Source organism: Sceloporus occidentalis, unplaced genomic scaffold (assembly GCF_023333645.1).
Source record: "Sceloporus occidentalis isolate IW3139 unplaced genomic scaffold, rSceOcc1.0.p SCAF_87, whole genome shotgun sequence".
NCBI lineage: Eukaryota > Metazoa > Chordata > Lepidosauria > Squamata > Phrynosomatidae > Sceloporus > Sceloporus occidentalis.
The window spans coordinates 407914-423733 of NW_028317067.1; the positions used below are offsets into that span (position 1 = coordinate 407914).

At 43.4% G+C, this 15820-nt stretch overlaps 1 protein-coding gene across 1 annotated transcript in view; it reads left to right on the forward strand.

Moving 5' to 3' along the window:
- The window catches only part of LOC149284840 (uncharacterized), a 102351-nt gene that overhangs the window by 69058 nt on the left and 17473 nt on the right, over positions 1–15820 (forward strand). The window contains exons 28-37 of the mRNA XM_089496015.1: positions 2907–2960; positions 4527–4585; positions 6140–6184; positions 6679–6755; positions 6854–6907; positions 7631–7684; positions 8574–8627; positions 11104–11157; positions 11575–11628; positions 11785–11892. Of these exons, the coding sequence (XP_089352141.1) occupies positions 2907–2960; positions 4527–4585; positions 6140–6184; positions 6679–6755; positions 6854–6907; positions 7631–7684; positions 8574–8627; positions 11104–11157; positions 11575–11628; positions 11785–11892 (613 nt within the window). The remainder of the gene's footprint in view (positions 1–2906; positions 2961–4526; positions 4586–6139; positions 6185–6678; positions 6756–6853; positions 6908–7630; positions 7685–8573; positions 8628–11103; positions 11158–11574; positions 11629–11784; positions 11893–15820) is intronic.

Consider the following 15820-nt stretch of genomic DNA (forward strand, 5'->3'; position numbering starts at 1 on the left):
GGTGATGAATGGGTGTGTGAGGCCGCGCAGTGCGCACGGGACTCCGAACACCGGGCTTCTTGTCTCACCTCTTCAGCAGCGTCTTCCTGTAACAGCTTCTCTCTCCTTGCTTTTTTCGCCGGTTGAAGAATTCTCTCTTTGTCGCCGGAGCCCGAGCTGGTACACAGTCCAATCTGTACTGAATATCTTAATTGCACCCTTTAAAAATACAGGTTACTGGACTAATTCCAGCCCCCCCCCAAATAAAAAAATGCCACATCCACGCTTTAAACTCTTAATATATAAACATCTATAAGATGTTCCGCTTTCCATCTTAAGATCTGTTTTATAAGTCAATTTATCGATCAGTAACATTAATGTCAGCAACATATTCCATAGAGCAGCCTGTAACTTAAATTCCCATCATGCAACGCGGATTTCTGTAATAATTTTATTTTTGTCCTCATCAGTTCCTTTATGAGCTGACTCCGAGACTCCTAAAAACATTAACTCTTTAATAGACCACTGTGATAATTCAATGTAGCCACTCTCTGTATGAGCAACCTTCTCTGGTCCTCAGAATTTATCAACGAGGATGATGTGGAAATATATGTCACCGAGTTGCTATCGACAAAAAAAAAAAATCCCGACTTCCTATGGGAAAAAAAGTTTAGCGAGTTGGCTTCCAATCCAAAAATGTTGACTTCCCTTCAAAAAGTTTTTTTCTTCCTGTCCGAGAGTCTTCTTCTGATGAGGAGGTGATGACTTTACGGATTAGCTGGAAGAGTTCACCCTAACCTCTCCGGTTTGGATAAAACCTACTCAACGCTAGAACATTGTTGGCTTGGCAGTGAGGGGTTCGGAGGAGAGGATGAGGTAGTAGCTTTCTTATATTTTCCTACTTAGGAAGTATAGTTTGGTTCCTAACACCTCTGCAACCATCGGCTGAACTGGAACCAACGGCAGAAATCCCAGACCTTCAAATATAACCATGAAATGTAAATTCTTCATCCATGTATGCACCGGAGACTCACATTTTCCATGAAGCACTTACCGCAGGGATAGTCTAACCGGTGCGTGCGTAGACTTGGGGGGGAGACTATTAAACTTGCGGTGGGCTAACACAGGGCATTATATTATGCCTCCGATATCCATGGCACCTCTTGGCGGTGCATCGTAGGGATAGTAGCCCTGCATCCATTAGGTGGTTCTTTGGGTCCATCATAGGGATTATACAGTCTTGTATGAAGCCGGTACGGGATATTATACATCCACCGGATACGGATGAGTATAGCAGATGTTTATTGCATTTGACATAACTTACTTTGAACATTGTTAGCGTCTGGATGTGGCTCTAACGGGGGTAATAAATCCACATGGCTTCTGTTTATGTAAACCAGTAAGCATTTCCAATTGGCTTTTCTTTGTTGTCCTATAACTGGGTCTTTTAGTTAAAAAAAAAAAAAAGACAATCTTAAGCCACAATGGCTATTTTTTTTAGATCACAACCAATACATTGCGACCAAAATTTATAGTCATAAGTAGGAAAAATGTTTGTTTCCAAATTGTTGGTTTTTTTGTCTGTAAATGGAGTAGTAATAGAGCCCATTTATTAATGGGATTCACGACCTCATGAAAGGAGCCTGTGAAGTTAAAAAAAAAAACACTTAAGCTCAATAAAGCTTCATGATCTTCGTGTGAATACCTCGGAATAGAGCAGAGACGACGACGTAGATAACGCAGAAACCTCAGATCACGGCGGCTGTTCCCTGTATAGAGGAAGTTTTTGTTTGTTTCTTTATCTCCGATATTATAAAAGGAGAATATGGGTTGAAGATGGAGTCTGAGTAACAGCGGGGTTACAAAGTAAAACTTGTAGACGCTTGGAGACATCTTTCAAGGGCATTAAAAAGTTGGAAGCGCATGTGCGATGTTCAGAAATAAGTTTGGTTGACTTAATAGGTTCGTAGGAGACCAGTATCCTAATTCTTATTGTCATCATCCATGTCTCTAGAAAATAAATTATACGCTTCCCAGCTCTCATCGTCAGTAACCCTAACGCCGGCAAGAGCAGCCTGGTACTTATTACACTGGGCTCTCTCCGTCTACGGTTCGCGGCATTAATTTTGTTTTTGTGCTCTTCGCCCAAGCCATTAACCCCTTAATGACAAAGCCTGTACATGTACGGGCTCAAAATGCATTGTTTTCACTGGGTTTAGGGACCGCCCATTGTCCTTAAGGGGTTAAAAAACGCAAAACTCTTTGATTTGATCGGACAATTTAGAGAGCTTTCCGTTTCTAAATATCTATCTAGGAATAGGCAGAAGAACGTCAGGCAAGGGTTCGAGTCCGCATGTTGGCTAGGAATAGGTTTTTTTTAATGTTGGACCGAGTGGTTTCATTCATTCTGTTGTGTGCCTCGAACCGCCTGTTTCTGGAGCTGTAGAAAAGTAAAAAATAAAAAAGGGCTCGAGCTTTTATTGATCATCTGTTTTGAGGACCCCCATCGCAGTCGTCCTGTTCTCCAGAAAAGGTGTCCGGCCCTTTTCCTGCATAAATAATAATAATAGAAAAAAACCTCATGGTCCTACTCGCTCCATCTCAATGCAAGGACTTGAGGAGCGAGGAGAAATCCGAGGCTCAGATCTGCGTTAGTGGGAAAAGTGTGATGGGGGGGGGCGGTCTTAGGATGGGAGTAAAAGGACACAGCTGTTTGTTTTCCTGAAAGCTTTTTTTTTTCACCCCTCTCCGAACATGCCAAGTGTAGAAGAGAAGGAGGAGGAGGGTTAATCGACTGGTTTAAAGTGGGAGGATAGCAGGACAAGGGGGCTTTTGACTCGGGCCATCATGAGAACTGCCTTGAGCAGCACAAGGGAGACACCTGCTGTTCGTTTCTCATCTTGTTTATGCGCTCTCCTCTTTTTCAGGGTGCCAGAGGCCCTGATGGACCAGCGGGAGGGCCTGGGCTACCAGGTATCAAGGTAAGTGCCCACTCACGTGCCAGCTTCCATGTTCGCTGTAGCTGTACTTAGTGTCGACTATCTCGGGCATCTGCATGTTTATCTCCTTGAGTTTAAACCCCAGACCCGGGAAATATTGGGTTAATTAGTAACAAGAGGCTGCATTTTTAACCAACCAACCCCCCCCCCTTTGAAGCCATTATGTTGAAGCGTTACAATGTGTCGGGCTGTTGTACGGTCGCAGGCCGGACCGTCGGCCCAAAAGTTTTAAGGCAACTCCTGTAAATGAGATTCCACATCCCGGCACGCTTTTCCCTTTCGAACAAGGACCTGTTCACACGGATCCAAATGCCTGCCAGGAGAAATAAGAGGAAATGTTTATTTCAGCGGCCTTAAAAAAAATAAAAAAATAGTTTCCATTTACGGGACCAAGCAAGCAGCTCAGTAATGTGCTACAATAAATAGTTCCCTGACAGCTACTACGAGTCTGTATATTTGTTTGTTGGAGATGAAATGCGAATCAAAGCGTTGACTTTATCTCGCCAGTACATTACCCTGTCACTGTGTACCGGTTACCGGCCCCCACGGAGAGCTGGAGGGGCAGGAGTTGTACATTTGGAGTGTAGATGACATCCGGCCCAGGGTGATAGTTGGGTAAAAAAGGTCCGTTTACAGCTCAGATTATGGGAGGAATGTTGAAAGCGCACAGGGTTCTGATGATCTCTCCTGGCCACGGAAGTCGTTGGGGGGGGCCAAGGACAACGGAACTCGGCAGGCCGTTTCTACATAATGATGCTATCAGAAATAGCTTGAGTTTGGGTCAGAATTTTAGCTTCCTGACCCGATATCTGAAACACATGATTTAGAACAGTCCAGACCTGGTCACCGTAGAGTCTATTACATTAAGTAGAGTCATTGTGTCTGGTCCAACTAATCACATGACTGCCTTTGAAAACCGAGACCCTGGTGCATAAAACCAACAAGTACACGGGTCAACGTTTGATCGCTGTAATGCTTTATGGCCATTTGGACTGTTACACCGGCCCCTCAGTTAAGCAAACTGGTATGGCTGCTACACATGTATTTAACCCTCTACGTGCCAAATGGATGTATAGATCAAAGGACCCCCCCCCCCCAGTGGCTCAGTAAGTTAACGTCTCCCATTATTTAGCTCACATGTAGGTCCAGCTACTCCTAGTTTGACATGATACGGAAGCACCCAAAACACACAAACACACAGTTATATGTATGGCCAGGCCGTGGCGGCAGCCAGTGACCCCTTAAACGGTTCCTAAATATTAGGACACGTTTTAACTCAAAATGACTCGAAATGTGTTTGTCGTTAGAATGTGAGGCCGCTATCCCCCCTTGATCTGCGGATGAATGAGACATTGTGAAGTAGCAGTGACCTATGACCCTGGTTTGTGTATGACTGCTCCCAGCCTATCAGAACGCAAGAGCCACCTGCTACTAGAAAGTTGTGCCGACTGGAGCCTTCTGATTGGCTACTTTCTAAACCGTGATTTACGACACACACGCTATTCAAAGCTGTGCACATTGAGGCTTATAATTTAGTGAACATTCCAGCCACGGTGGCATGTTACTGATCGGCATTATCCGTGAGCGTGCTTATTCTCCGTTGCATGGTATGGGAGGGGGGCGCGTGTGTCTATACAGGGAGGGCGAACCTCTCCGGGCTTCCTGTTCCCACAGAGGTGTTGTTCTTTGTCATTCACTCGCTAAGCCACCCGCAGACAGTCTGTATGATGCTTTGACTCCGTTAGTCAGACTAGTGAAAGCTAGCGAGACTAATTCCTGTCGTGACATGCATCACATCAGCTGTGACATTATTACCTATAGGCGCTCCCCGAAAACACAAGACCGATTCTTTATGCACGTTCAATCCACATATATCATGTATACCTTCTTCTTTATGACCTTTCCGTTCCTTTCTTCCTCCCCTGATGCCCCTCTTTTCTAAGAGGTCGGAATGTTTGCTGGGTATGAGGGTATCGCAGGGTTCTTCAAACCTAAAATCCCCAATAATATGTATAGAAACTATATATTATATAAATTATAAAGGATATAAACATAAAAATGATGTTATTAAAATACACTATTCTACTTCTAAATGCCTTACGACATATGTAGTTATTAATAGGTCACTAAGATGATTGGTTTTAGTAAAGCCATGCCGCTAACCACGACCACTAAAATTAAGTCTCATTCTCTGTCCATTAGTTGGCCAATGTCTAGGGCACCAAATCCAGTTCCAGTGCGCCAATTCTCAATGGGCCGGTTATAAGGGAGATCTCTGAACTCCGAGCAGCCCATTTACGCTTTGGAGATCTGTGCCTCCTTAACAGGTGGCGCGTTGGGTTATGACATCATATCGCAACCCTCAGCAGTAAGGACTTAAGTTGTGGAGCGTCGGCTGGGGGCACTGCCCTGGATCAGGCCTAGAGCAGTGAATTGCTGGTAAACCGCCATAGAAAGCTAATAAAATAAAAGGAAATGGTTTTGTTCTATAATTGATTAATAGTTAAACTTCTTTAATGGTCAGCTTGTCTAGTGACGTACAATCTGACAGCCCATGTAATATGTCTGTCTGACTACTTTAGGACCTCATAGTTTGTTTGGTCCCGGGGGTTGTCTTATGGCTAGGACTTCCTTATGGCTAACCCATGGCGGCTTAAACTCCCCTGCTGTATCAGCTGTAGGGCTATTCCATTATGCTGCCACCTGACATCTAAGCTTCTAACGCTCTAGAATTCTAACACTATAGAGTTCTTCTATTACCGCTTTGTCTAGCGTTACTCCTCCTAGGAAACTTCCCTTATGAACTCTGTTGAATCCCTTTTGTGTATATTATTGTTCCTGTCATTCCCCTCTCTTATCTTTACTGGCTTTAAATATTTCCTGTTCATTTTTATCCCGTGAACTGTGGGCCGTTTTAGTAGTCTCTGGACTGTCTCCGCAGTATTTGTAAACCAGTGAAAACGAGGTCCCACGCGGCACTTCTGGTGTGGTCTCCCCAGTGATCGGCAAAGAGATACGATCACCTCCGTCAGCCACTAACGCCTCTCGCTATACATCCTAGCTCTTTGTATTGGGCTACACATGGCCAGCAGACTTAGGGGGGGCTATGTAGCATGGCGTTTGATGGCTTACCATTTTTTGTTATGATGTATCCTTTACAGGGTCCTCCTGGGATACAGGGCAAGCAAGGTCTAAGCGGGCAGCAGGTATGAAAATACACTAAAAGCTATACTGTTGTGATATATTTTATCTGTTTTAGATATAAAGCCGAGTGGTTAGCCTCACCCTAAACACACGTGTCAGCTATCTGAGTTTCCAGTCTGGACTTGAATTCAAGTCTTTGGCTGAATCTGTCTTCTACTTTTTAGAGCATAAAAATAAGGAATAATGGTCATTGCGCTTTATTAATTAATCAGTGAGTTGTAGGGTGAGACAAAACATCTTAACTATGCGCACCAAAGGGCCAACCCATTGGACTTTCTCTTGAAAAAAGGGCTGGGATGACCTTACATATTTCAGAATTATTATTATTATTTTTCCAATGCATTATGCAGGGTCTATTCAGTCTTCCTTTAGGAGGAACTCGGCAAGGTCAGCCCTTTAAGATGCATAGTTTAGATGTTCCATTTTTTCCTCAGCTCACCAATTTCTTGCTATCGAGAAAATCATGACCAAAGCATCTTTCTCTGTTTACATTTAGTCCAGACTCTAACTTATTGTTTCTATGTGCAGGGCAAAATGGGAGAACGAGGCCTTGTTGGGCCACAGGGCTTTCCGGTAAGTTTCAAAAAGTTTCCTTCTTTAACTTTTTTTTTTTTTTTTTTAGCTTTTAAAGTAATGGGTGATGATCAGAATACATTTTTAAATTGTTACAGGGCATCCCAGGACCCTCTGGCCCACCCGGGGAGAAAGGAATTCAAGGAAATCCGGCAAGTATCTAGACTCGTGAAGACTATTCTCTTGAAACCCCCAAGAATGACCATGTTAGAACACATGTTGTGACTCGAATCATCATTGTCCTCATTGAGAAATTGTACAGGATGGTAGAGTTCTAGAATAGGGCTTCATAATTCAGGAACACAAGAGTAATTGAGTAGACCTGCATGAGCATTGGTAGAACTCATGAATCACTTAAGCCTTAATGTGACCACATTAAAGCTTGTGTCCCGACCACATGTTCTTGGGGAGAGGACCTGAGCTGGTTCATTTGGAGATAACATTGCTCGTAGAAAATCTTGTTTTTGGGTTGAAGAAGGTGGCCAAACAGTAGGTCACATTTTATTTCTAAGAGCCTTGCTGGTAAAAGGTTCTTTTTAGTGCTTTAATTTATAGTCCCATATCACTTTGCTCCTGGACTCCAGCTCATTCCATAAATCTCGCTACCTGATAATGGATCAACGGCAACTCCGTGCTGCATCTGTCTGAATCACTCCACATAAATGGATCTCTCCAGAGAACACCTGAAACGAGCCACATGAATTTCCCATTCTAGAAACATATGGGACGCTTCACACATGTTACTGCCTCAAACATATTTACATCGCGCATCACCTTGTCTGAACCAGCAGTGTCCCGTCTAACTAATTCCACAGAGAGGGCTATGTCTGGATTATTAATGTTACCTAAAATAAAGTATTTTGTTTCTCTTCCAGGGGCCTTCTGGACCACAGGGACCTGTCGGGGCCTTAGGCGAAATTGGACATAAGGTAGCGTATAAATCTTCCCAAACACACTACTTATCCGAAGCCAAAGTTAGGAGAACAGAGATTAATTAAGGGATAGAATGGACAAGAAATAAAACAGTGTGCCAGGTCTCATTAACATGTTAGGACCGCATTACCCTTTGGGACATTGTGGTGTAAAGGGAGTAAACATGGGGGGGGGCTTTGGTCGTAGGAATTGTGAACTCAGCTCAGGTTTCTAATGTATTTGTTTAGTTTGGTGCTCGTTGAAGTGGGATCCATGCTTGTTTCTGAACCCTTACATTCATTGTAATTTTTACAGTTTATTTAAATCATCGGATCTGATAAAAAATAAATTAAAACCATTAAAATTTATTAGGATATTATGATTATTTGGATAAAAGAGCTAGCCAATAACTCGGGGCTGGGAATTCCATTTTTTGGCTGCGGGTATCAATCTATTATTTATTTACATTCTTTTTTTTTTGCACCAGAATAAAGGGGGTAGGCGAGCAGTCTGGGAATCGATTAGGCGTATCTTAATATGACTTGTAGATGAAAGAAAGGTTTTGAAGCGATGCTAGAAATGTTTCACATATTTAGCAGATTTAGTTATATATATACATAAGGATATTACATATTCTAGTTTTGCCACAAGTGTCGTACAACCTTTTTTTAATATTATAAACATAGAAGAAAAAAGTGCAAACTTCTTACCGAAGAAGCAGCTTTCCGTTAAATCTTTCGGTTCCAGAAGACTGACAGTGGGGTTAGCCATGACCTTTAGTTTTCTGGAGAACATGGAGGAGCGAATATGTGATAGGAGAAGGGATATAGCACTGACTAGGTCTGTTCTAGGTGTCTTGGAGTATACTGTGGATTTCTATGATCTAACAAGTTGTTTTACTTGCAGGGACCTCCAGGGGCAAAGGGAGAACCGGGACCACCAGGTGAAGCAGGACTAAAGGTGAGTGACTTAGAAGACCAGCCATGGTCACTTGTGAAGCCCACTTTGCTGAGGCAGGGGGGGTGAGAAAGGCGGATAGAAAAGTTATACAAAGAAAATCAGGGAATATACTGATCTCGCTATAATTCATCACCAGCTTCTAGACTGACTTCTAGAAGAGTGAGCGTTTTGGCACTCAAAGGGTTTATCCTTTCATTCTGGAAGACGGTGGCTGACCGATGATGATAAATGAACCCATTCCACTAGATCTGAGCAGGCAGGGTGACCAAGACATCTTGATGGTTAGAAGATTTGCCCCCTTTTAAGGCAATTTCAAGGTGTCTTTGATTTCCTGGGATTCTCCCAAAGACATTTTTGCTTTAATGTCATCCTGTTTATTTTGGGTGGATAATTTTAGTGCGGCTCAAAGCCTTGAGTTCAGCGATTTCAAATTCTTTCCATTGTACTTTACGCCTCCTCCTTCGCCACCCCCCCAAACCCCTGCATTGCATTTGGCAACCCCCCCCCCATCTCCGCTTATCACAGGAGCTACTTGTTCCCCCTCTTGTGACAGAGGTGAAATATAAGCCTTCCCCTCCTGCCCTTTATCTGGGAACAAAACCCCATTGATACGCGCGGTCTTGCCCTTTCGGAAATGAGAGGCACACGGTAGCCAACTCCTCTCCGCTCCTGCCAGCGCCAGCGTCTCATCTCAGCTGGACAGAAGAAGTCATGAAGAGGCTACGCCGGGACTGCCTTCACCCCTGTGCCGAAGCTTCGCGAGAGATCCGGGGCCCGGCGTTGGACGCAGCTGTCCGTCCCAAGCTCGTTCTCAGTCATAAACAGCAGTAGTTTGTTTTTTTTGTACAAAGGGTCAGGGCTCTGCAGGAGCCGACCTAAATATTTATAGCCCAGAACCGGGAATTAAGATCCCGTGTCTCTGCAGCAACAAGGTTTGTGTATGTTTTTTGTTTCTAATTAAAAGTTTTGTTAGACTGTGTGTTTTTTACACCTACTGAGGACACATTATCGCTGGGAGTGGGTGTGATAGCGGTTTTAGTGGATATGTCTATCATGGCCATTGTTAGAGTTACCTCTATGTGTTGGTAAAACAACAGAGGGATTTATTAAAGAGGATTAGAGGAGTAAGGTGAGTGATGGAAATGGAAGATTACATTAAATTGGTTTGTAGGCTTCTAAGCAATGGATGCAAGTAAGAAAATGGGGGTATGATAAATCCCCCCCCCCATTTTTTCAGTGCTGGGGTAGTTGTCAATGTCTTAGATTTGTTTGGATAGTCTCAGCAACCAGGGTTATGTCCTTAATACCCCGACTACCGGCAGCTCCAAAAATAAAGCATCCAAGTTCCTTTTGGTTGTGGGGCAAAAGGCACAGAATTGCCCCACCTGCCTTCCAGATAAAATAAGCAGCCAATCAGGAATATTTGTCATCCCTCTCGGCGCTCCGCTTCCCACCTGCTGCTCACACACCAAACTGGCGTATGATGGGGCATTTCTTCTTCTCTATGGCCTTCTTCTCCGTGGCTCTGGTTGAGAGAGAGAGAGAGGTAAAAAAATATTTGTTGGCACATCATTTTAATGACAGGCAGTGTAGGTGCGCTAGAGACTAAAGCGTGTTGGCGTCTTTCAGCTGAGACGCCTTCTATTAAAAAAAAAAGTTATATTCATCTGTCACCGGCTCTCAGTAATAACTTTAATTGAGACGACAGCACAGTTCTGATAAAGAGAAATGAGGATTACTCACGTCTGGCCTTCTCTTTGTGTTCTCTCTGACACACTCCACGCTACTCTCCAACTCGGGGAACATTAAACACTGTCTCATTAGGCCGAATATCCCAGACTCTGTGTGTTTCTTGTTATCTGAGCAGTTTCTAGGAACAGAATAGGTTTCATTACGGTTCCCACTTTAATCCCTTGCTGTCTGCTTCTGGATTCTAACCCATGGGGGGGACATCATGTAGTCCACCAGCAATCAACGGCGCGGTCAGACTGAGGGGTAAAATGTACTCGTCAATTAATCACATTCATTTTCACAAATACTGCTTGGGCAACATGGCTGGACATTGACTTCTGGCAGGCCTCCCCACTCAGGATCTTCTTAGCCCTCCTCCTCGCACCATCCCCACTGTGAAGATAAGTGCCATACATATCCATTTTAAACCTTTTGCCCATGAGAGGGGAAAAGCTTGGTCCTCTGGCCTTAAGGTTGGGCCTGCATTGCAGTCCAAGGAGTGGTTTGGAGCCCAAAGCTTTGGTTCACCTGGGCGCCCATCATGGAGGTGCTCCATAGCTGGATCTAGAGGCAGGGGTGGTTATGGGTAGTGCCAGCCATGATGGATCGATAAATATAATATTATCCCTGAAATGTAATGTCTGGCCTTGTAACGCTACCAAGGTGCTATTGGACCCCAAACATATTGTTTTTTGCAATGGCAGACATAAATAGAGATTGACTCATGAATCCCTTTGTCTTTCAGGGAGACATTGGTCCATTGGGCATCCCAGGAGAACAAGGTCTGATAGGCCAGAGGGTGAGTATTCCTTTATTTAATACATGTATGTACACAGGCTGTTCCTCTATGGTCTTGTGCGTCGGTTAGTAGCCTCCTACTATCTGCCAGACACAACACAAACTCTAGGTATGGCATAGTGAAGCGGTGGTTTGACCTAGGCTTTTTATTTTGCATGTGAAAATCAGGAGGAATGCTGGCTGAAGAGAAAGATCCAGTGTTATTTATTGAAAAGTCAATTTCTTAAACATGCTTGGCGATAGAGCTGGAGAGACATTGGGTTCATTCCTGGGATCAGACCTCTCTCTAATCCTAGTTATGAGGTTGTTGTGTTGGTTTCCTAATAGCTTGTTGTCACGAGTTAAAATATTTGGATACAATGCACAATAGTTTTATTTGTTAAGAATTGTGTGTCCTGTCTGACGATTTTGTTTGCAGGGAGAAATCGGATTGGAGGGCGACAGTGGAATGCAGGGTCCTGACGGGATGAAGGTGAGTGGTCTATGGTCAAGTAGCCACCAGTTCTTTACAAGCACTGGTTCGCTGTGGGCCTTTTTGGGTTCTGTACCACTTTACCCTGAATGTAAATGATTAAACGTAACAGCATAATATTTAATGGGACTTATCTGTGTTGTCATTTCTTTATAGGGGGAAAAGGGGGATCCGGGCTCCGAGGGAGAGAAAGGAGAAAAGGGCATTCCGGGGCTAATTGGAAAAGACGGACCCCCAGGTGTTAACGGGATCCCAGGTGTCAGAGTGAGTTGGATATTGTCCGTCGCTTGTAGTTGTTATCCTGATGCCATCAATATTGGTACAACTTGTCCTCAATCTTTAGCTACCGCAAATCAGGGCATTCATGACTTAAGACAAGGAAGTCTATCCAAGAAACCAGTCATAAAAAAACATTTTTGTTATCCAATAATATAGTATTCACATTATAGACCTGTCTTCCAGATCAGCTGTGTTGTATTATGTTTTATATTCTGGTAGAATTCTTGGATTTTGCTACAAAAATCATCTGACTGATACATTTGCTTAATGTGGCCTTTGGATGTTATCCAACTGGTTTTCGCTATAGTGGGCCGGTGCACAGAAGTCTTACCATGTTACTTTCTTCTTTTGAACACATATCAAGGTGTATTAGTGCACTGGGTTTAAATGGCATAATGTATGTCAAATTCAACCTCTTTGGGCAAAACGTTCATAAATAAGCCCGGAAGGAATGAGGTCGGTTCCTGAAAGATCTCACAATCTAAAAGGGGAAGTCTTGAATCTTTGTAGAAATGAAAAAAAAATAGCCAAGAGACTCTCCACCTTACAAAGAGATTGATGATAGCAGTATGATTGGTTTAGTTATTGTGGGACTCCACCTGGGGGGGACATAAAATATATTTGCAGATGGCTACAGAAGCATGTCCATGGTTGGCCTTGGTAGAACAGTTGCTAATACATTATTATCCTTATTTCTGACTTTGTTTACCGTCAAGAGTTTCAGGTTTTTTTTTTTCTCATTTGATATCCCATGTGCACTAAGATCTTGGTAGACTTTGTAGGAGTACGCAGGACTCTCTAGGGGAAGACTCTTTGAACTGCAAGCATTGTCAAGTTGCAGTCAACCTAGTGAGATCCTACTGAAAGATACCCCCTGGCCAATGGAACCCATCTAATGGCAGAACCCATGCTGGACATCTTTCCAGACCACAACATCCAGGAACATATGAATAATGGAAATAGTTTTAGGACTTCATGTTTTTATGAGATGGATTTTAAGAAATCATGTACTTTTCAATACCCAGCTTGTACCGTCTGGTGGAAACCCAAGAGTTAATAATTATTTTCATATAATATTTGTGATTGGCCGAACTCAGGGTCTTAACTTGGTGGAGTGAACCACTGGAAGTTAATTCCACTCGGCTCCTGTGAGTGCACCTCGAATTGAGTCCCCCATTGAAGCCAATAGGGATGCTGGGAAAAGTGCTACTCAGGAAAAGTAAACATGTCAGGAGAATTTACTTGAATACAATTTGAAATGTCAGCCTTGGAACTTATTAGATTTCTTTGATCCTCGGATTCAGTGATTCTTCTTTCCGTGGTGTTGTCCCCCTATATCTTGCATATATTGCATGTATGTAACACGAATATCTTATTTGTTCGTAATGCGACTGGTGCGCGTACTCAGGAACTATCAAGACCCCATTAAAGTCTTTGAGGACAAATGATGGTCCGTGAGCCCCAGTCATTAGAAACGGCTTGATTTCATCACTCTTTATATTGCTGACAGACGAGCAACATCTGAATTAGACATCAGAGGCTTCTCGCAGCTGTAATGATATTATACAAGATCTTAGAACAGCTGGAGCACCCCTACCCTCCCACTTCTTCCCCCCCACCAGCTGCGTCTCTCTGGCCCTTCACTCCCCCCCTCTCCTCTGTCTGTCCCCAGTGTTGCCTGCAGCCATTACTTGAAAATTTAGATTTAAGGAAAAACTACTGGTTACATTGTCAAGTAGAAGCCGCGCATACTAACGGCACTGCTGTTCAGTGCCCCCCAAAGATGCTCTTACGCTTAGAGGTAAATTGGGGTGCTGTAGTATAAGAGTGACTTTTTCCGAGCTGGGGCTGAATTGCGAAGGGCTAAGGGGCAAGTTACTAAACTAGCGCCCTCTGTCTGTCACAGCTAAATGGTGGTACATGCCCCATGTATTTCTTGCTGTTGCCCCTGGCCGGGCACCTTGGTTATCTCTCTTTACTGAAAATATTTTTTATTTTTCTCGCCGCCCTCTAATATAGGAACTGTAGAGACTTTGAAGTCCACCCAACATAACTGCTCCTGGTCCTTCTGAGACTGGGTCTCAGATTTGGGACCGTAATCATGGCTTCGTAGTCCCGTCCCAGAGATAATAGCGGGAGACATAGCCCTGCGTATGCATGATTCTGTGCTTGTGCAATAAGTCGCGGCTCCCGGGTATCGTTTAGCAGTCTTAAAGCTGTGGGGATCTTTGAAAAAAGGTTGATCATAAAAACCTCTATCAATCACTAGAACAAAAACCCTACCTTTCATGATGGGTTCTGCAGTTTTTACCACCGTTATCGCCAAAGTCTCACTGTCTGCATGGCTCCTCCATCACCTTCATCAAATTTCAGGAAAAAAGTTTCCTCGGTATCATATTTTTGGCCCAGTGGCCTTTAAGGAGTTAAGGGACGTTGGGTTCTAAGCAGAGCCAGCTGGCTCGGACCCCCGCTCTGCGTTCCAGCCTCTCTACAGAGTGATTTCTTGGGTCCGGGACAAGCCAGAGATTGGGTAGCAGTTCCAGGAAAGTCATTCTAGAGTGTGTGAGAAACCCAAAACTTGTTTCAATGGCCTTTATTAATTGCAAGTAATGTTATCACAGATATGAACAGTACACGTGCCTCACACGCGTGTTAGGTGAAGGTGAGACATGTGAGTCATTCTTGGCAGATTAAAACCAGTAGGAAGTATATTGTCATGATCTATCTGTGCTGGGGATGTTTTTTATTATTATATTAGGTGTAAATGTATTTGCGGTGTATTCCCTCATGTTTATACCGCTATTATGTCCTTGTTTAGGAGGTCCATTTGATCCCTGAAACCCGGATATATATTTTTTTCCTCCCCTGGTGTCTCCTCCTTTGTCGGAGGTCAGAATGTTTGCTGGGTATGAGGGTATCATTGAGTTCTGAAGCCCTAAAAGTCACAATAATGTGTATAGCAACTAAAGAAATTGAAAACATGTTAAAACTGTTCTTCTAAATGCCACCACCAAGAGATAAATGTGTACTTGCCCTCTTTAATGCTTTAAATGCCCACTTTAAATGCCCCACATACCACATGATGCCATGGGATGTCCTGTCTCCTTACGTGATCTACAGTGCCCATCTTGGCACAACAGCTGAGACATAAACCACACTCATACTCACTCACACACACACACACACTGGCCCTTGTAATCATTCACCCATTAACACACACACACACACAAAACCATCAACAATGCTTGCTTTAGGCTAAAATACATTATTTTATTTTCTTCCAATAAACTCCCTTTATCTGCAGGATCTTTTTCTTAGTATATTGGGCTAACAGAGTAAGACCTCGTGCAAATATTATATTATACTATACCCAGAATTGTTTTAAAAAAGGAAAGTGCACAGTGGCGTAAAGACCCCACCGAGAGACAGCGTTAGGTGGTCTTCAATGTCCAGATCATCTCTTTGATTTCCCCTTCTTTAGTCCTTGACGCTGCGGTCGCGTTCTTCTGCGCTTACATTTTAGATGAAACTTGACCATTGCATGCATTGCAGACATAATATCACAGATGGTATCAGGTCTGTTGTCGTGCAGCCACAACAAACTCAATTTACTTCTAAAAATAATTCACAAATACATTTTCCATGAGATTTTCCAAGATTGAACTCGACTTTGGACGTAACATTAAAAGCAGTAAGGGTTTTTTGGCCGTGGTTGAGTGGTCCACTCTGCTTGTACCCAAAATTCACCAATGTACATATACTCCAACAGGACTTCAAAATATGGCGCCCATCTAGTCTGCTCACTTTTCCTGCTGTAAAGACTCAAACCTTAATCAGTCGTTGGTCTGGTCTTAGATTCAGGAGCTGTATGCCTGTCCCATGCATGTTTAAATTTCCTTACTGTATTAACCTC